The 20,045-nt window shown below is 47.8% G+C and overlaps 1 protein-coding gene across 6 annotated transcripts in view; it reads right to left on the bottom strand.

The window, feature by feature from the left end:
* Positions 1-20,045, bottom strand: part of ADAMTS9 (ADAM metallopeptidase with thrombospondin type 1 motif 9) — an 80,454-nt gene that overhangs the window by 29,014 nt on the left and 31,395 nt on the right. For all 6 annotated transcript variants that reach the window (XR_014895246.1, XM_085300107.1, XM_085300103.1 and 3 more), the window contains 16 exons: positions 17,885-18,066; positions 17,646-17,782; positions 16,515-16,632; positions 16,155-16,250; positions 13,171-13,337; positions 12,931-13,060; positions 12,226-12,352; positions 11,437-11,647; positions 10,469-10,633; positions 9,086-9,250; positions 8,101-8,220; positions 5,509-5,613; positions 5,199-5,366; positions 4,713-4,997; positions 3,924-4,085; positions 3,181-3,357 (listed from right to left, as the gene is read on the bottom strand). Coding sequence is in view for 5 of the 6 variants with exons in the window: in XM_085300107.1 (XP_085156233.1) it covers positions 3,181-3,357; positions 3,924-4,085; positions 4,713-4,997; positions 5,199-5,366; positions 5,509-5,613; positions 8,101-8,220; positions 9,086-9,250; positions 10,469-10,633; positions 11,437-11,647; positions 12,226-12,352; positions 12,931-13,060; positions 13,171-13,337; positions 16,155-16,250; positions 16,515-16,632; positions 17,646-17,782; positions 17,885-18,066 (2,515 nt within the window). In the remaining variant the exon portion in view is untranslated. The remainder of the gene's footprint in view (positions 1-3,180; positions 3,358-3,923; positions 4,086-4,712; positions 4,998-5,198; positions 5,367-5,508; positions 5,614-8,100; positions 8,221-9,085; positions 9,251-10,468; positions 10,634-11,436; positions 11,648-12,225; positions 12,353-12,930; positions 13,061-13,170; positions 13,338-16,154; positions 16,251-16,514; positions 16,633-17,645; positions 17,783-17,884; positions 18,067-20,045) is intronic.

Raw genomic sequence — 20,045 nt, 5'->3', positions numbered from 1 at the left:
CCACGACCCAGCTACAGCAGACCCCATTAACTTAAATGATATATGTTATTTATATCTGCTCCGAGATAAGTGGGTTCGACCTGAGGTTTTCAGGGAACTGACGAGTAACACTCTTTGCGAACATCTCCCGTGGCGCGATTTCCTCTCGTTATCTGAGAGCCTGTAAAGACACCTTTGCCTGTTCACGTTATAAGGCAGTCAGAGGAAAAAAAAACAAGTCTTCGTACCCTGGTGACAGTCTCTGCATGTTTTCTAAAGCATTATTTTAATAAAAAAGTAAGGTCGATCACGTGGCTTACAATTCTGCAGTGTTTAAGTACACGTTCTTAAAGAAGCAAGGAAATAAAGGTATCACCTTCTCTTACTCCTCTTTGAACGTACATTGTAATGGCAATGCATCTCACCAGTCTCCTATTATAGAATTATCATTTACGCACAGAACCTGTTCATTCCTTTAATTCGCTCTTTCAAACCCAGGTTAAACCAGTCAGATAAAATCACTTGTTTACTGTATCAGATTGCAGGGGAATTTTGCCTAAGGACTCAGGGCTGGGCTCTTTGGACTCTCTCTGCTTTAATTTGTATGTATTTACAGTATTAATTTCAGTCAAACTGGTGTGAAGCTGAGCCAATCAGATGTTTGCAAGAAAACTTCATAATTCATACACTTTTAACTGCATTTGTTTAATTACTGAGAAGGACAGTTTCTATCGGGGAACATCGCAGCACCATTTCAGAAAATTTAGTAAAAGTTAGCAAAAACTAAGTATATTAATTTAGCAAAAGAGTCAAGAAATCATTATACAAATTCCTTTATGATTACATTCTACTTGTCTTTAATTTTCACTCTTCAACATTAACATTAAACAATGTAAATGTATGCAATATTTATATAAAATTAAATAACAATACTGGAAAAATAAATACACTTTTACATAAATACATAAATCCATACTGCTGAAAAGTTTCAGCTAATACTATACTCTTGTTTCAAAAGTGACCAAAAAATATGGTAGTGACACTCCATCTGAACCGATGAAGTACGCACAGCTACAGAGCGATGTTTGCAGTYGATGACAGAGCTAAAGCAAATCAGGCGATACCACGCTAAAAAAAAATAATAATAATAATTGGACTTTACTACCTACAGTAGTAGCACGAGGTAGACGTATACGTAGCATATTTTATAGGTGGGATGTTAAGACCTGGTCCCCTACTGACCCCGTAGATGGGACTGAGTCTTCGGACACAGGCTGCAGTCGCCCGCGTCAGAGCCAATGACACTTAGGCAGTAAGACCCCCAAAATCAAGTCATTTTGTGGGAATAAGCCTAGCTCAGCTCTGCAGCCCCTTTCCCGGGTGGGTGAAAGCTGCTGCCACCGCGTAGTCCCAGAGCCCAAATAAGTGACCACCACCGAGGTCGGCCACCGGCACCCCCAATCCCGGCAATGCCGAGTGGGCACCCACTTAATTACTCCCTTAATTAGGCGACAGCAGTGGCCTCCTGCCTTTAGAGCCACCTGAGACTGCAAGCTGGGGCCTGGCAGTGGCAGCTAGAGCCGAGGGACGTTCTTCAGAGTAAAAGAAACCCCTAAAATGCAGGACTGTGCCCAACATTTAAAGACAGGGGAGCAGATCCGGCCCCAGCAGCTGCTCCTGTGGCAGGCGAGAGGCCAACTGCTGCAGGACACCAAAATGCAACGTACCTCGGCCCACACCTTCGGTTCTTGCAAATGTTCCAGCACCAGTAATAAAGGTTAGCAGCAATTTTTAGCTGGTAATTCTGGGTGAAAAACAACTGCACGGCTTGCAAGTTCTGCTTAGCTCAGCTCACTCGTTTTTAGCACCAACTATCAGTGTACAAGTGATACGTTAGCACCGCAAATGAAATATTTCATATCACTGTCCCTTGTACTGGTGAAGCACCATATAAACACTAGTTCAGCAGTTTTATGGCTGTTGCATAACTCACTGAGGTATGATAAAAATATTGAGAAATGTCACCGAAAGCATCCACGTTACTGAAAGCAACTAGAGGGAAGTTACAGTCTAGYAAGATGACTCCTCAAACCAAAACTATTAAGGATGTCTAATATACTACAAATAGGCCTCTTTTCTTCTTTTCTCATAAAGTGCTTTTGAGACAAATGCATTTTTCAAAATCTCCTTTAACTACTTCATAACAAAATATATACTAAAGCTTGACGTTTATTTGAAGGCCACTCCAAGACTGGCACGTCTGTCGTTTTTGCCCCATCCGGAAGCACCCCACGTTGCGCTCGCGTCCGCAGGGAGCATTTCAGAGCCGCAGGGTGCAACGCGACGGCCCGGACCCCCTGCGCCTGGCCGCTCCGCCCTCCCGCGCTGCCCGAAGRGCGTCTCCGTGCCGCGGGCTCCTTCGGCGGCGGCACGGCGTTTTCAACCACCCCTGCTCCGTGATCGGGAAACACTCGCGGTTTTAAACCTTCCTACACTCTGCTGATCCCTTGCTGATTTAATGATGTCTAAAGCAGCATCTGGAGATCAGGCCAGACCCAAACTGTCCAGAACCAGAGAAATGCATGAGAACAGCTTACKGGTGCCTCTGCACAGTACATCCCCCTCGTGTTTCACATGGGAATAAAATACAGTTGTATGTTAGCATGAGTGTGAAYGTGCACGTGTTTCTGTATAAATGTATGTGTGGGAACACACACACACACACATCTATACACACTTGTACATGTTTGTGAGTTAATGCAATTTAGTACAAATTTCCCCGTCATCTTGTTTTTGGCAGAGAACATGCAACTTGTAAACCAGTAGGTGCACAGTGCAGTATTACCATTAAGTATCAGTACGATTTAACTTCAGTTGACGTGTACTGCTTAAATGCCAGGTTTAAATCCATATGCAAAGACCTCAGTCAGAACCAAGAGTCGTAACACGCRGCGCTTGCACAGGGTCATAAAACGGACAAAGTTGGTTACTTAGCAGAAAGTGCCTTTTAAATTAAAGGACTTGAGCTCCCCTAATGTAAGCCCTTCCTGAACAGGCGTTATTCTGAACGTATTGTCAAGAATCCTCTTTAAGTGCAGTTTTAAGACATGAAGCATTAGCACCTTGTTTTGAAGCAAGTTAAATCTGTTGTTACGGAACATCCAAAAACGGTTCACAAAGAGAAAGAGTTTATGGCCGTACCGAGCTCCAAGGACCAGCGCTCCAGGCAGCATCTCTAGGACAGTCCTGCACATTGCACTGCTCTCTGTCCGGCGGCTTGTCAAGGATTTCACAGCTCAGATCTGTAAACCTTTCTCCATTAGGGCGCTGACACACCACCAGCCGTGTTCTGGTCCCTGCCCCGCATGGCTTTGTGCACTGCAAGTTGGCAGAGGGCACARGAATTACACGTTTGTCAGCTAAAATACTGACTACTGCAGCTCTAGGCACTAACACCTCTCAAGACCCGGTGGCCATCCCGCTGTGACCAGCCAGGTCCCCTCCAAACAGCATACGATCCTCCAACATCCCACCAGCCGTTCCAGTTTCTCGCCTCCYAGAGTTACTTGTCCTGCTTGATAATGAAGTTGTCCAGCCCAGCATAATCTCAGAGGTTAACAGCTTTAATCACTTGTCTCAGATAAACTTTCTGAAGTACTTTTAATAATAATTTAAAAAGGCCTTCAGTTAAAATAAACTTCTCAAAAAAAAAAGGCTTTTGTAGAATTTGCTTTTGCCTGGAAACAACTTTTTTCCATGACAAACAGAACTGAAAACAGTATCAAGCAGTTGCTAGGGTTCACTCGTTTATCAGAAGCTGCGTTGCACGCTCTAGTCTTCCTAATGAATGCCACCGAAAAATCCCCCTCTTCTCACACTTTTCAGCCACCGGCTAACAGAAACTTCCCCCCGCGCAGGGAGAAGAGGATTAACGTTGCGCTCACCTCACCCCAGTTGCCGTAAGCCCACTGCGGACAGGGGCCAGATTCGCACGATCTCTGCTCCACGGGTTTGGTTTTCTCGTCGCAGTCGTTTGCCGTGTACCCGTTTTCGTCCTGGCACACCACCACCCGCCGCTGGAAGCCGCCCGCACACGTACTGGAGCACTGGAAGACACAATTGCCCACAGCTGCTTTGAGCCCTGGAATATTCCCGGCTCCTTCCCAGGGCGGCGCACCGTGGGAACGTACAGCTAGAAACGCAATACGGCCAAGAGGCGCTATCGACTTCAAACCCGGGCCACTAGCAAGAGGAGTGCAATGAATTAGGTGCTGACTAAGCAAAGAGAATTAATACGAGCATAGTTTTAAGCAGGTGAATAATCCCCACTGCCTTCGCTCCAGTGTTTAACATCGCTTTCGTGCTTAGTGTCCTTCAGGGACTGCTGTGAGAACTCGGTCCCTGAGTTTCAAGCCCCGGTGCGGGGAGAGGAGCTGGAATTGAGGCTCTGCTGCGCTTTGGCAACAGCGCTGCGTGGTTGTAAATGTCCTGGGAGACAGCCAAGGAGCGGAGTTTGGCCGTAGCGCTGGAAAACGGTGCCATCAGCTTTCTGCCTGCAGAGCTTTGGGGAAGCACGAGGAGAACGAGAAGCAAACCTGTGCCCTGCTGCAACGCTTACTCGTGTGAGTAGAGAGCAGTGAAAGGCCCCCTCCTTTCCCTGCACAGTGACATTAAAAAAGCAGAATATGCCCAGAAAGGAATAAGCAGAAATAAGAAAAAACGAGGGCACTCACAGCACCCCAGGGCCCAATTCTCCACTGATTGCCTCCTGGCACATGTGCGCGGTTTCGGTTCGGGCTGCCTCCCGGCTGCAGCTTGAGCCGATGATCCGGGTAGAGGAAAGGGTGGATGGGCCTGCCGTAGTCGTGGCTGTTTGGATGACAAGGAGACAYGGAGCAGTCTTGCTCGGTGGCGGGCAGGTCATCCGGATCACATTCACTTCTGTCCACCAGCTGGTCACTGTAATTGATGCAGATCACTTGTCGCGTTGCCTTACCTTGACCACAAGTCACTGAGCACTGCGTTACAGTGGGGAAAAAGGAGACACGGTCACATTTCAGGCTGTGAGAAACACACTGGCAGTTAGTTATTGCTAACACAGAACAGCTGAAAACCTCCATCTCCCTCCTTTCAAACAGGCAAACATAACAGACTACTGAAATATGTTTCCAGCAACGAGGTCTGCAGGGCTCTCCCGCACCGGGGAGCGCGATGCTTACGGAGCTCCACTCCAAGGCCTTCCACTGCCCGCACGGTGTCACGGTGCACGTTTCTGTGGCCGACGGCTTTGGAAGGTGGAAGCAAGCTGACTCGTCGGCCACCGAGCCCTGGTCATCACGACAGCTGACGTATCGCATCCTGGTACCTTTCCCACATGTTGCTGAGCACTAGGGAAGAGCAACAAGCAAGTTCTCTAGAAAGTTTCTTGTTCTATATTGCAAGGGTGTTGAAATACAAAGCTGGTCAAATGCACTTAAAAATATTGCAGTTATCTACTATAAATCAATCCTGAAAGTATTATACACTTACTGGTGTCCAGGATCCAAATCTCCACTGTGTCCTGTGAATTCCTGATATGGGTCTCTTGGCTTCGGGACTATTTGGATGGGGAGGACATGCTGCTATTTCGCAGTCCTGTAAGTGAAACACATGAAGAGCAAAATAAAGCAAACTATAAAGACTTTGCAGATGTTTCAGGTAAACCATCTCCTCAATATAATTATGAACAATACATAATGTCTTGAAAATCTGCGACCTACATGCTGTTCGTTTGTGTTTTGGCAGGCTTTCTCCTTGCCTCCTCACGGGGAATGAGCATAATTTGCTACTAATACATCTAAGGGCTTCACATGCAGAACTTCAGTGGTCTTTTGGCTTACTAGGAACTCCAAAATGGGGATCGTCATAACCATATGCCATCACAACCAGACATCCTGAGTCAAAAGGTGAAATTGCATTAAGAAAGTTCTTCTGGTAGGACCACACATCTGCAAAGTGGCACCTTTGCCTCCCTTCAAAGCTTGCCTAACCTTCCTTCCTGCAGTCCAATTATCAATGGCTATGCTGCTGAGGTGCTGGGACTGCTGCTCAGCATGCTGGCTGACAGCAGCCCCCCTGACTGTCTACATCTACTGGCGGATCTTTGCCTCACCCAAAACTCTGCAAGGTTTTTAGGACAGGCACACTGTCCTGTTTGGCATCGGTACCATGCCTAACAGGAGGGCTTTGGTCCTGTCTGGATCTCCCCAGAGGAATGGCAACATAACTTTACTCCATGAGCCTACAAATACTCATTGTCAAAAAGGGGAAATAAGTACCAATCTCCATTGCAAAGGAGAGAGACAAGTGGCATAACTGATTTCCACATGACTATCATTTTACTTATACTGGAGATGTGCATGCTGAACAACAGTTGATGACAAGTGGGTTTGTTACTCCTTTACTGTAGTGCTGTGAGTCTCCTTACATGGGAAAAACAGCCCTTTCCTAAATGTCCTGGCCTTAATTAAACTCTGTGAAGTCATGCAGGACCAAGATGAGCACTACGATTTCCCAGGATGACAAATAGATGGTAATATTCTCTTTTATTTAACTCCTTCAGACACCAGGAGACACATGGGCTTGCAGTGGAAATTTACACCTGCAGAGAATTTGCTTCCAAATACAAGCAAACCCAGTGTGGAAAGCCTCTTCAGTAAATTTGCAAAAGAGGTCCAGTATTTCTCAATTTATCAGCCCAGAGGGGCTGTAGCTCGGATTGGAGCTGGAACATGCACTATGTCTGCACATCCAACACGTGAGAAACAACGGCCCCTAGTTGTCATTAGCATCACGCAGCAACCGTGCCGCAAGCCCAGGCGGCAGCCAAGCATCCGGACCCGGCGCAAGCCTGAAGGAGGTGCCTGCTGCGCTGAGGCCCCAGCCTCTCACCCTAGCAAATACTGTCCCATCTTATCCTCATGCTCTCCGTCTATTTTCCTATATCCATCCATTACCTTCTACTTAGACCATGAACTCTTAGGACCAACTTTAGTCCTGAATCTGCATAGCCCCTTGCATATCCCATCCTACAGCTGCAGCTAACCATAATCAAAGGTATCTTTACCCCAGGAAGTCTAGATGCGCTCGTGACAAGCTGTCTGCTGCCTTTTTGGCAATCTGGTACTTAGGAGAGCGAGGTTAACCTCACAGATAGGGTCTGGTGAGAACTCTACAGGCACAGCCTCAGGCTCTCCACCCCACTGAGAAGTTGTTGAATTATCTTGGTATTTCCATCCTACCTCTACCAAAATGGGATGCTGTGCTGCACCTCTCTGACAGGCAGTAACAACCTTAATTTTAACAGCTCTGCTGCCAAAGAAATGGAAACGAAGGGAACGAGGAGATGCTTTCCTAGCTGTGAACAGCTAGAGGACAGCAGTGCTGTTCAGTGCTTCTGAGCTCCCTTTGCAGCAGGCTAGTGGGCTTACTCTGTGCCAAGGAGCAGTTTCACCACCTCCCGCATTGCTGAGCAACTGCTTGGTYGCCTCTAGGTGGAAGGACCATGAAACAGAGCCTCATCACCCCTTGCCCCACRTGGGTCTTTGCTGCAGGCCTCCCAGATGGTCCCGAGAAGCTGCAGCTTTGATGCCTCCAAACACGTTGACTTACCCCAGGGATGGTGCAGATGCATCTACCCCTTCTAAAGGATGCCCTACACTCAGGAGCTGGTGGGAAACACGTGGGGACTCAGATGCCCCAAACGGCATGCAATAGGCRTATCAAACCTTGAGCACTGCTCCAGAGAGTGCAGTGTCAAAAGCTGCACCCTGCACGTCCTGCTCACTGGCAGCTCAGCTGCCAGGAGGGCACACACTGAAAGGGCCATCCAGCAGCTCCACTGACACCCRGTGACATGGGCCATGGGGTCACCTGCATCCTCACCAGGGCCGATTGCTGATGTTCCCCCAAGCCAAGACAGTGGCAGTGATTTATTCCCCATGGTGAAGATCTGACCCACCGATACACAAGAGCACTCTCAAGAGCACTGACCCCCTAGCAGCTGAGACAATCAGTCAAGAAAAGTTACTCATGCCTGGGGACACGAGAACAGAAGACAGAGATATGAATAACAGTATTTACCTGGGTATCTGTTGGCCTGGTCGCAGCGTTACACTCATTATCATCCACCACCGACATATAGGTGCCTACCACACACTTGACTGCCCTCATCTGGTAGCCTTGTCCACAGGTCATCGTGCACTGGCAGAGGAAAGACAGGAGAAAAGGGCTGGGGTCTGAGCAGTCGTTTCATTTAGAAAGTATTAATCAGCCTAGCCAAGCACGCAGCAAGAACAGTGCRAACAAAACCCATCCTTCCTTCTGGCTTCTCTCCACTTCAAGCATTTCAACTTCAAATTAGGTCAAAGTTTTAATTCACTGCTCCTAYCAGAGCCTTGCATGCTTCACTTCTTGTACTCAGGTACAAAGGTGTGAACATTTAAATGATTTACTCTTCTGAACACAGTGGATTACAGTTTGGTAGAAGCTGCATCATATCTTACTTTAAAACCAGCCGCTTAGACCCACAGTAGCACAACTAGCTAACGAATAATTTTGCTGATGGGCAGTAAGTCTGGCTGGGACAACTGCTCTGGATTTGCTGCCATTTTTTCAAGCCAACAGTTAACAGCTTTGTGGAAAACAAGACGCCAGAATACTCTGGAAGAAATGAGCAATTTGTATTTTAATGTTAAAAAAAATGGAAAACATTAAAAACAACAGCTATTCAATGGGAGCAGCTGTGTGTGAAAACTAGGGCAGGTAGTTAAGAGCCTAAATATGGATTTAAGAGCGTAACCTTGGAAACCTCCTTTTTTTTCTTTTTGAAAATCACAGCCAATTTAGTATGACACAGATTAAATTTAGCACAGAGGGCAGGTACCGGTACTGCTGCCCATATGCTGAACTCGGGCGAGCAGAGAGTTGTTTTTGTGTGCGAGTCAATTAACACAGTTATGCCACTGAGTCGAGACGAAATGGTCAGGGCAGGCCTCTCGGCAGCACGGCGCGACCCCAGCCGCCCACGCCACGCCAGAACGGGGAGAAAACGGCGGCTTTTCGGTACCTGCCCCCACGGTCCTACTTGCCACGACGCRCACTCCTGCTGCTGACAGCTCTGCACCGACTCCGGCTTCGTTTCGGGATCGCAAAACCTGTCATTTAACCGATCTTCGCCGAATTGGCACCAGGTCTGGCGATGTTTATGGCCCTTCCCGCAGGTGACCAGGCACTGCGAGGAGCGAAGCACAAGCTCAGCGGCGCCCGCGGAGGCGGCGAGCGCTGCCAGCCGAGCACCTGCCCAGCGCCCTGCGAACAGACCCGCTGCAAGCGGCCGYTCAGAAACCAGTGCCCGGGCGGCACTGGTAACGACCACGTGCGCTGGGAAACGCACGAGCCTTCTCCCCGGGCAAGGGATGGCCTTGCAGGAATTGGTCCACGGCACGGGCTAGACCGTGGAAAACAGCCGTGCTGGGAAACGATAGCGAGGACAAACAGAGACCATGACGGCTCTTTATTTTCAGGACACCCCACCAGGGGCTAAATCGTGGTCTAAGCCTGGTTTAACGGTGCTTCAAGAAGCTCAGGGGCCATGTACTCTCATGTAACGTTGCCTCACGGCTATTTTCATTAACCTTTTTCAAACCATGCCCCTAGCATTTCTTCAGATGTGCCAAAGGCAGTGGAGAAAAGCACAGCAAGGGCTAAGTGGGATGGCCAAGAGACAGAGTGTGGCGGCGCCTTCCTCCATGCCGAGGCAGGTATAATCTGCTTCTCGTGACTACTTCAGCTTCTAGCAACTTGCTATATCTGTGGGACATGGGGAAAAGCCTTAGCACAACCTGCCAGGACTTTAGCAGGGTGCAACAGGGTGACGAAGGCTTGCAAAAATAGAGCAAACTCGCTGCCCCTGGAGAGCATGCGATAAAGATCTTGCAACTCCCACAGGCTGCAAGCACCTCTTCCCCCACTGCTGAATGGCTCGTGCTCTTAGGAGCTAGAAGCAGAATAGAGATATTTTTGCTGGAAACAACAGTCAGCTARCAGTCCCATTTCCCCTTAATTTCTTTCATTATTTCCTAACAGGATGCAAATTACAAAAACAAGAGCTATTTGGCCACAAAGGTGAAGAGCAGCTTTTGAAGAACATTCTCCTAAATCCTTGGCCCTACCGTGGGAAAAAAAGTCTATTAACCTGTTTTTTGTTGCGTCACGAAGGAGCACAGGACTCCAGCTAGCTGCAGAGGAGATGACAGTACTAAAGAGCAGGGAGAGATGCAGTGGGTGCCCTGGGGCATAGCCCTCAGGCTGTACAAAGAAAACAAAATGTTACTAATTCCAGTGCACCCTGTTTACTGATGAGTGCGAAAACAGAGGGTTTCTTTGCAGGATCARTGCCTCAGGGTTCAAAGCATCAGCCCACAGGTCCTAGCTGGTGAGCAACACCYACCTCGGACCAGTCGCCAGTTTTCCACTGCGGGCACAAGAAGTCGCTGCACCGCTGCACCGTCAGCTTCTCCTGCTGACTGCATTTACTGTCGTCCAGGACGTCGTTGTAGGTGTTAACACACATGGCTCGCCGCCGCCGTGTGCCCCCGCCGCAGCTTTTAGAGCACTTGAAAGAAGATAAACCAAGTAAACACATTCTGCCATCATATCGCAGGCCAAGAGCCCATTTATTTCCTTATCTCATCTTACAGTTGGTTCTACAAAGAGAATTATTTTAGAAGAGAATGCAGATAACCTCTGGAAGAACAATTTATACTTCAAATAACTGGCTGTTACTTTATACACTCCTTTAAAAAAATCCAATCTCACTAAGCTTAGTAATATCTTGTGGCAACGAGTTTCACAGATTCATTTCAGGTTATAACCCTCTTACTGCTTTTACACATGTTGCCTTTCAGTTCTCTCAAACGACTGTTGCCGTGTTCACGTTTTAGGCAAGGTTAATTCCACTTGAGAGATTTGTTTTCCCTCTAACCAGCCTCCCCTCTATCACCATGTTCGTTCCGGAAATCCCTAGTCTTATTGCTCCCTTGGTGGCACCCTTCTCTTTAGGGATATTCTTGGGCATTGAAAAGCTTTCTGCTAAAAAATATGAAGAAAACACACTTCAGAGGTTCTCTACTGACGGCAACACATCCTCGCTGACACCAAGACTGCCAACAGCATGGCTGGCTTGTATGGGAGCAGAGGGCCAAGTGGGCTTAGCAGGATGAAGACCAATGTCAGGATAGTTAAAAGCATAAATTCATCACAGTGGAAAATAAGGAGTACGGGGCTGACTTGGACTAGCATCCTCAAGAAAAGGCAATGAAAGCACCGTGGCCAAGTTTTACAGGCTGTTTACAGACGTAGCAACTTGAGAGCGTCCTCAGAGAGGACACGCGTGGAGGAGACCCGAGCGTCCCTTACCTCYGTCCAGGCCGAGTATCGCCAGCCTCCCACGTTGCAGTCTCCCGTGCACTTCTCCCTCGTGCTCGGCTTGGGCTGGCTGCTGCAGAAGCGGTCGTCCACCTTCTCCGTCTTCCCTTCCAGCCGGTTGTACTTGGAGCAGTAGATCTCCAGGGTGCGGTAGCCCAGGCCGCACTGGGCAGTGCACTCGCTCTTCCTCGCCACGTGCCACCTGAGGGAAGGGCGAGCGGACGCCGTCAGCCGCCGTGGGAGGCGGAACCAGGACCTATTTAACGCTACCATATTTACCCCCCAACAAGGAAAAACGGTTGGAGCGTAACGCTTTCTAAAGGAAAACGGCTTGTGGCTCCTTGGGAGACGTCCCATCAATTCCAACTGCAAACGGGGATAAACTCGCTGGGAGCTGTCTGGGGGCAGCCCCAACCCAGCTGGGCACTTAAGTCCAGTTCTGCTCTCCAGGAGGAGAATTTCAGGCACTGTATTGCACAGGTACATTTTTCAACATTAGGTGAGAGATTCCTTATAGTTAGCACTAATTCTACCCAACGAGAAAAATCTGAAGATGTAGAAAAATGCCTCTCTTAAAACACAGCTGGAGGATGTCACTCCCCCTTGGCTGACAAAGAAGAAACTTTTACCTTTTATTTATTTTTTTTAATCCAGCAGAAGTTGCTAAGAAGAAGAATTATGGCAAGAAGTGAAAGGAAAGAGGAGTAAATTTTATATATATGATGTAATGCATATACATATATAATGCAATATATATATACTTGACGGAGTAGAACGCACCTTAATTCACATTCTGTGCTACAAGGCTCAGTTATTGGATCAGGTTGGGGAATTCGGTCACATCTTTGATCTGACACCGTGAGCTGATCTGACTCTCTCGTACACACAGGTTTCCTTTTCCTTTCTCCTACGCAGAAGGAAAACACATCGTTTCAGGCACGTGGAAAAGTGGTCAAATCCATTATTTCTCTTACTCCTCCTGCAGTAGCGTTTGAGGGCCAGTTATGCTCTAAATCTCTTTGGGGAACAGGGGCAGGGTTAGGACTCAGAATAGCGGCGGGGGTTTAATACGGAGGCAGACGAAGGAGGAACGGAGGGAGGCAGCGCGAGGGCGAAAGGAGGACGCGGTGCATTTAGCCGGGCGGGAAGCAGCGGGAACCCTGCTCGCGGCCTCGGGAGCCGCCAGCGTAGCCTTCGCTGTGCTCGAGCTTCCTCGTCCGCACACCAGACGGCGGCACTTACCTGGCTCCGCGGGGGCTGTAAAGATCCCCTGCTTTGAAACAAAAGCTCCAGACCAGTGCTACACCTTGCAAGCTGGTACCGGGCACCACAGATAAGCTACTACTATGGCCCAGGGGAACCATCAAGCCCATAATGGGAGAATCTCAAAGAAAGCAAACGGAGAAGTATTTGTCAACACCGTCGAGACCCCAAAGGGATCCAGGACAAAGCGGCATCCTCTCTAACGCGCCGCCGAGCGCCCACCTTGGCAGAGCTTACTGCACGGCTGCCACGGGCCGTACGCGTTCCAGTAGAACTGCTGCGGCTTGTCCTCGATGGGGATATTAAACGTGTAACGAACGTCAGGGTTGTACAAATTGCCCACCGATAAAACCTGAGAGGGGGAAAAAAAAGATAAGGCGGGGTAAACCGACGTGCGTCGCTGCCTACCRCTCTCAGCCCGAAGCTCGGCAGGCTTTTCCACTCGCACAGCGTATACTTCACCTGAAGCGTTATTTCTTGCTCAATCCGATCTGTAGAATTAATCCTTTCAATAGCATTATCCGATCCGCTGTATTCGATCACAGCATTCCCAACTTTGATTTCCCTTTTAAACATACTGACGACAAAGTCTCCATTTAATATAAAGTCTCCTTGACTGTTAGATAAGGCTGCGTAAGTGCAAAAAACAAGAACTAAAGACGCAGAATTAACTCACACGCACATATAAAGCGGTCACGCGCTCTCACTGGGTTCGGTGGGAAAAACCTGCTGGTACTCTTCAAACASAAAGGATGCAAAGGGAGCAGCGGAGGTTTTACAGTCATCACCTCCCTTCCTTTTACCAACCGAGAGTCTCGTTAAAATGAAAATTGTTCCTGAATGGTTCACCCCTAACCCAGGGCAAAGAGAGACCCAAAAGGCCTGCAGAAACCGAAATGGGGCRATCACTCTGCCCCAATCTTTCTGTTCGCCACGCAGATGGGGTGGCTCTCGCACTGCCTCCAGGTGCGCTCTTAGGGTATGACTACACAAGCTAATTGCCCAAACTGCCATTTTCYAGTGGATAATTACAGGGAGTTTGGTCAGTATCTCCCTCTCAATCTCTCCCCCCTTCCCTTATATTTTTATTATTTCAAATCTAAGGTATGTGGAAGCACTGAAGGCTTAAAGCCTAAATGCTTTATAAAAGGAACAGTTTCCTGAAAACAGCCRTCTGCTGCACAACTTCACACTAATGCGATTATGTAGCTAATTTCCTAAGTTAGTTTCCCCACCATTTCACCCATCACAGCTACATTACTACAAAGCCTCTGCACTGAAAAATCTAAACTTAACACCAAAACACCAAAGGGAAAGTTTTACACAGAATGAGGAGAGATAATGAAGCAAAACCCTGCTTGGTAGCAAATGTGTATAGATGGAGAAAAAAAAAAAAATCACGAAGGAGGCTCCATACTTGGCCAAATTCCGTACTTTGGAGGCTTTAATGCCATTCAGCAGTACTAAAACACGCTAAAGGACTCCTTTCCATTTACTGGATCTTCCTAGAATAGGGATGTGTCTTGGACTTGATGACAACATCAAATTCCTCCTAAATTGTTAAGCAGCTACAAGGTTCACGGTTTTAAGGGCCCAAGATTTCACACTCAGTGAGCTGCAAAATAAGCGGACACATGCACACTTCTCGTTTGCTTTCATTTGGGCCTAATACAAAGAGGTGCTTTCCCAGCAATATTAAAGTAACATTAAAGAAGATTTGACTTCACTGCTTCCCAAGAAGATTAAAGGCCCTCCAAGAAGAGCTGAGAAGTTCTCTGAGGCTTCTTCTGGGGGACCAGTCTAGATAGGTACTGTGTGGAGAAGAAAGACTGTTTTTTCTAGGAAAACCTAATAATGGAGCATACCACTCTCCCCCAGGACGGAAAACCATCACACCTTGGTATGGTCTTCATGGTACTGATGTGTGTGCAGTCGCCCTGCCCTTGTCTCACCTTAACACATAAGAATGACCCAACCTGGCTGGAAATGAATGGCCCGCATGCAGGCAAGGACAGAAAACCTAGCACAACCTCAATCTGGGTATCAGAAGGACAAGCAGGGACCCTCTCAGATTTGTGCCTGATTGGTGGGTCTGCCTGTGGACCACCTTGCAGAGTGGCTGCCACCACTGCCCAGCGCTTCTTTCTGGTGAGCTACAGTCTCCTGCACTCCACATTTCAGAAGAAGGCTCAACAGCTCAGGAAAATTGCTGCCCATTTCAGTTGTATCTGTCTGGTTTTGGGGACAGCTCTTTCCCCTGCCCGTGCTGGCCGGCCTGCACTGCACAGCACAAATCGCTCCCTGCTCAGAGCAGATGCACTCCCCTCTGCACGCTCGTTTTCAAAGGTACCTGTGAAACTGCCAAAGAGCAGTAGCAATGCTGTTTTGACRAGCTGTCTTTGCAGAATGAGATGAAGTGCCTTGCTCAGAGGTCTGAATAAGGGACCCTGACACCAGGAGCGCAGCTGATGGTGCCAGGCGAGGGGTGCACGAAAGGAGAGAAACAGAGCCAAGACAGCAGCCATCTCCTGCGGACTCCAAGGGGCCACAGTCCCGTTCGCTGCTCTGCAAACGGCCAGAACAGACTGAGCACTCAAGGTTTGACAGGCAGGTATAAAACTAATAGTAAAATGCAGTTGTATTATCGTTGCTGTCTGCCCCTCACAGAACTCGCTGCAGAATAAGTTGCTGCTCAGTATGGTGGAAAAAAAGCTTGACCGTGCTAAAAGCATATATGCATGCAGCAGAGTGATTTTACATTGTATTGCAAGCACGTTTTCATAMGTCTCTGAAGACATACCCACCAATTAATCAGTGATTATGAATGTACGATGAATGAGGTCAAGTTATCATAAGGTTTAAACTAAAACAACTTCTTTGGTGCAGGGTATTTCTTTATAATTACATGTCACTGTTTGGCAGAGACAGGAAGAGCTTAGTCTAAGTGAAATCAGAAGTACTATTCTCAATGGATTAGAAAATAACTCCTCTTTGAATTTGTTTGTACATACATGTCTTTCTAGGTATAGCACATTTATTCTCCAGCCAGAGGACGGTGACAACAGAGACGCATTAGTCTGTGATTAGGAGATTCCCAGGGAACTCAGAAGTCTGGTTGGTTCCCAGCCCTGTGCTCAGCTCCCACCACAGAATGGGTTCGATAATCCTTCCTAGCTCCAGAGACACCCTAAGGGGATATTTCTTATAATCTGTGAGCCTCTCGAGCTCTGGATCAAGGACAGCCGCCCTATTAGCCGGACACGCACAAAGAGATGGAGCAAGATGCGGCTCATTATGTTTGTAGGGCACATGAGAAGCATTTTCATTAAGAAAACGTCTCCTTATATGAGCTCTTCATCTTCCTCAGCRGAGAACAGCCAGCAGAAACACCAGCACAACCAGAAAACAACGCACGAATCGGGACCGAACCAAGCACCGCCACTTACCCAGGTAGTTGTCATCCTCTGGTTTCCCTGAGTAACTGTGCTGACGCACATCAATGTTTGTTGCACCAGCTGGGATGCGGACCACAACGTTATAGCCTAGAAAAGATTTAACAGAAAGTCAAGGCTATTACACAGACATTTCATCTGCTTTTTATGGGGGTACGTGAAATGAAGGAAATTACCTCACATTACACAAGCCAGTACTTTTCACTTAGGGATAGCATAAATAGTTATAAAAAGGAATATGCTATAGCTAGAAGGATTTTGCATTTTACATCAGTGTTTTTGCAGATTAAGTGTGGTAACGGATTTTATAGACCTGCATTTTTCTCTATAAAGTTTTTAGTAACAGATTCTTACCATAATGCACCGTGTTAAATGTGCCTGCAATAGTTTTGCATGAAGAATTATCCCCACCACAAACGCCACATTTGTCTCTTCTTGCTTTTGAATTCAGCACATGATCACATCCAGCTTGCTTTAAGAGAAAAAGTGAAAAGCTAGATCAAGCAAATACAGACTAGAACAGCATTTAGAAATCTCCAAATTAAKCCACACAAAAGATTTGTGTGAAAAATGCTGCTATGAGACAAATCGTTTTGCTTCCYCACATTTTTTTCGCTGATATACAGTGTGGCCATCCCACACCATTTTTAAACAAAAGGCTTTTTTTGTTCTACAAAGCAAGAATCAGAATGGCAGTTTGCAGCAGGCAATGCCTTAAGGCTGCCTGAGATTTTGTCCCAAAGCAGTTTGTTGTTATCTGCTTCCTGGATACCATATTTGCTCATGAAATGGAACCATCTCCTTTCCCACATTTTGTCTTTGAAAGCTGGCTATGGATATTACCAGGCAGGGCTCTACTGCCAGCTACCAGCATTGCTCAGCACCAGTCTATGGTGCATGACCCAAGTGACACTATTATCTGCGTGCATGCTGTTATCCTACTCTTTACTCTCTGCACACAGATGTATCCTCAAGAGCAGCAGTCTTTCTCCTGCACTTCAAGGAGATGGAGAGCTTCCGCATCTGCTTTGCGAGGGGCAACGGAGTCCGACAGTGCTGCCAGCCTGGGAATGGGGAAGGGGCCCTTAGCTAGAACAAACGTCTTGCTGAAGTTCCCACAGAGAAAAGGCATGAAAAATAATTGCAAATGGAAAAATAAAATCTTCTGGGGTCAGACCAGAAACACCCAGAGCAGACCAAAAAAAGAGCCATCATTTGGATTTGGGCTCAGATTTCCTCAGCCTGCAATGGTGAAGGGCAGATTTACAAAAATCCTCCATGCCAGGCTCTTCCAAAAGTCSAGGGATGGTTGAGAGCTTCAAAATGCTTGGAGCTCACCTGGGGACTTTGTCGGTCAGCCCCCCCATACAGAGGCCACACAAATACCGGGACGGAGCAAAGGGCACAAATGCGATCTCTACTTTGCAAAACCAATTGCAGTTTTCACCCATTTCACCCTCCTTAAAGAGGGGGGAAAGCAGTTACCCGGCAAAGCCCCTGCACGCAGATGTCATTCGTGTCGGGGCCGCAGGGAGTCCCGTCGATGACRCGGTCCCGGAGCTGGTAATAGGCCGTGTTTCCTGCCACTCGGCARAACAGCTTGCACCGATCCTTCATCAGGACTGGGGGCAGGGAAAGAGGAAAAGCAGAACCGTGTTACTGCTACGCCATCACCTTGGTGCAGCAATTCAGAGGGTGGGAACTGAATTCCCTCGTTCCCTTACTTCCGCTGTATTTGGGGACCCAGCGCACGTTTGTGGGCAGCCCGTTGATGTTAAAATGCTTCCCGTCGAAGTCGGCACACTGCTCATCTCGGAAGTCCTTCTTCAGCTTCGAGCACGGTTCGGTGTTACATGATTTGAATTTCATTCGGCGACCCACGCAGTACTTCCCACCATTTTTAGGCCTGCAGAAATAAAGAAATAAAAGCAGGCTGTACAAACCTTGAGTGTGTATTTACCAGACAGCACTTTCTAACCCTCCTGTATCTGTTCAGCCTCTTTCCTTGGATGGAGTCGGTCTCCAGACCTCTACCTCTGGTCTCCMTCTCCACCAGGCTCTTCCATGTGGGCTTTGGCACCACATGGAAGTCAGGGTAGGCACCATCATGTACTGACTGTGTTGGTACAGAGCAGGCCCTGCCGGTTCATTTTCCCATGGGCCTGGGTGACCTTGGTATCAGGCTGGACCACAATTCTAGTCTCGCAACTTCTTCAGCATAGTTATTTGCAACACTGTTTTGAAGGACCTATCCTTGCCTGTGCATGTCTTTAAAGAATTTCCAGTTAAAAAGACTGTGCAGGTAGATGTTTTATGGAAAGACTATATCAGTAACCCTAAGAAGGGAGAAAACAAACAYGGGGAAAAGGGGAGTATTTACTCCCTGATGAACGCAGCAGTAGAGAGAAGCAGTAACATCTTTCTCCTCAGGCAGGGATGCAGTTTCACACTGAGGGATGCCATAAGGGGGGAGACTGACCCCCATGACTCCCACTGGTCCTACTGATTTGGTGGCCAGGAGCTTGCATGTGATCATCTGGGATGCAAATAGCCAAATAGTACACCAGAAAGGAGAATGGGCTTCCTTGCAGGGCTGAGTCCCTGCATTTTGTCCTTAGGGATTTACAGCCCCAAAGGATAGCAAAGGTAGTGCTAGACACTTAAGTAACTTTATCTTCACTTGTTTCACAAAGAACCTCTTCACTTGCTTCACAAAGAACTGTTCAAGAAACCTCATGCTCATTTCACAGAAGAAGAGTACTATCAGCTGGGCAAAGCGATATGATACAGGCCACAGAAAAGCCAGTGGATAAGCCTAGGAGAAATCACCACTTTAAATTTGCCAACTCCCAGATTCAAGTCTCTAGCCATAAAACTGTGCTTTTTATCCTTGCGTGTAGACAAAGCTGTTGCCAGCCAATAGCTTACCCTGGGGACTGAAAAAACCTCTCTCCCTACTCTGTTGGAGACAAGCRAGGAGCTCCCGTTGCCGTCAGCAACGGTGTGGGAGCAAGCAGCGCTTGGGAGGATACAAGAGGATCCGGGTGGACGGCACTTCCCTCATGGATGCTCATTTTCAGATGTGGTTATGCTGCTAGAAAAGCACCCTTGGGACACAAGCTAGCCTACCTGCTGGCTGTTCAAAGGACATTTCTGCTAGGGACTTGGTAAGATTTTGTACGTCCATCTCTACATACGGCCTTCTGCAGGTCCGTCATCATAAAACAAAAACCATCATGCACTATGCTTTAAATCTGCCAATAAAAAACACTGCTGCCGCTGCTCGCTCCTGAAATTGCAAATGCATGAGYCCCCTCCATAAATCTGCAGGAGAGCTTGGAAGAAGGAGGACGAGCTAATAACATGGAGCGCAAAGCCGGCCTTTGAGCAGCAAAGCTGGGCGATGCAGGAGGAGGTCACCTCCAGTGGAGCGAGACGGGGAGAGGAGAGGCAGCAGAGCAGGGACAAGCACCTTGCACGAGCTTTTTGTTCTGACCATTCACGGCTTCCAGGATAAATGGTCTCTGGGGGCTGGTGGGGCTACTGCAAGCTACCACAATAATGGCAGTAACAACTCCAGTACCAACCAAGCAGCTTTGTTATTCCCTCACGCTACAGGAGRAAAAATACTACAGTTTAAATTAAATAATATCCAAAAGGCAAAAAGAAGATGGAGGTGCCCACAAGCTCTTCATATCATATACAGCTGGGGCTTCCTTAACATAACGCAAATGGAAAACCCATGCACACGCATGAAGGTCTCTACACACAGCAAAGTAACTAGCCCCTAGAGCAGCCCGTGGTTTTTCAGCATCTCTAAAACACGGACACATCAACTGCCCAGCCGGCACAGCAGCACCTTTCCTCCCCTAAGTCACGATTCCT

Source organism: Rhea americana, unplaced genomic scaffold (genome assembly GCF_003343005.1).
Source record: "Rhea americana isolate MKP2758 unplaced genomic scaffold, rheAme1 scaffold_16, whole genome shotgun sequence".
NCBI classification, from domain to species: Eukaryota; Metazoa; Chordata; class Aves; order Rheiformes; family Rheidae; genus Rhea; species Rhea americana.
This window is presented reverse-complemented; position numbering and strand designations above follow the sequence as displayed.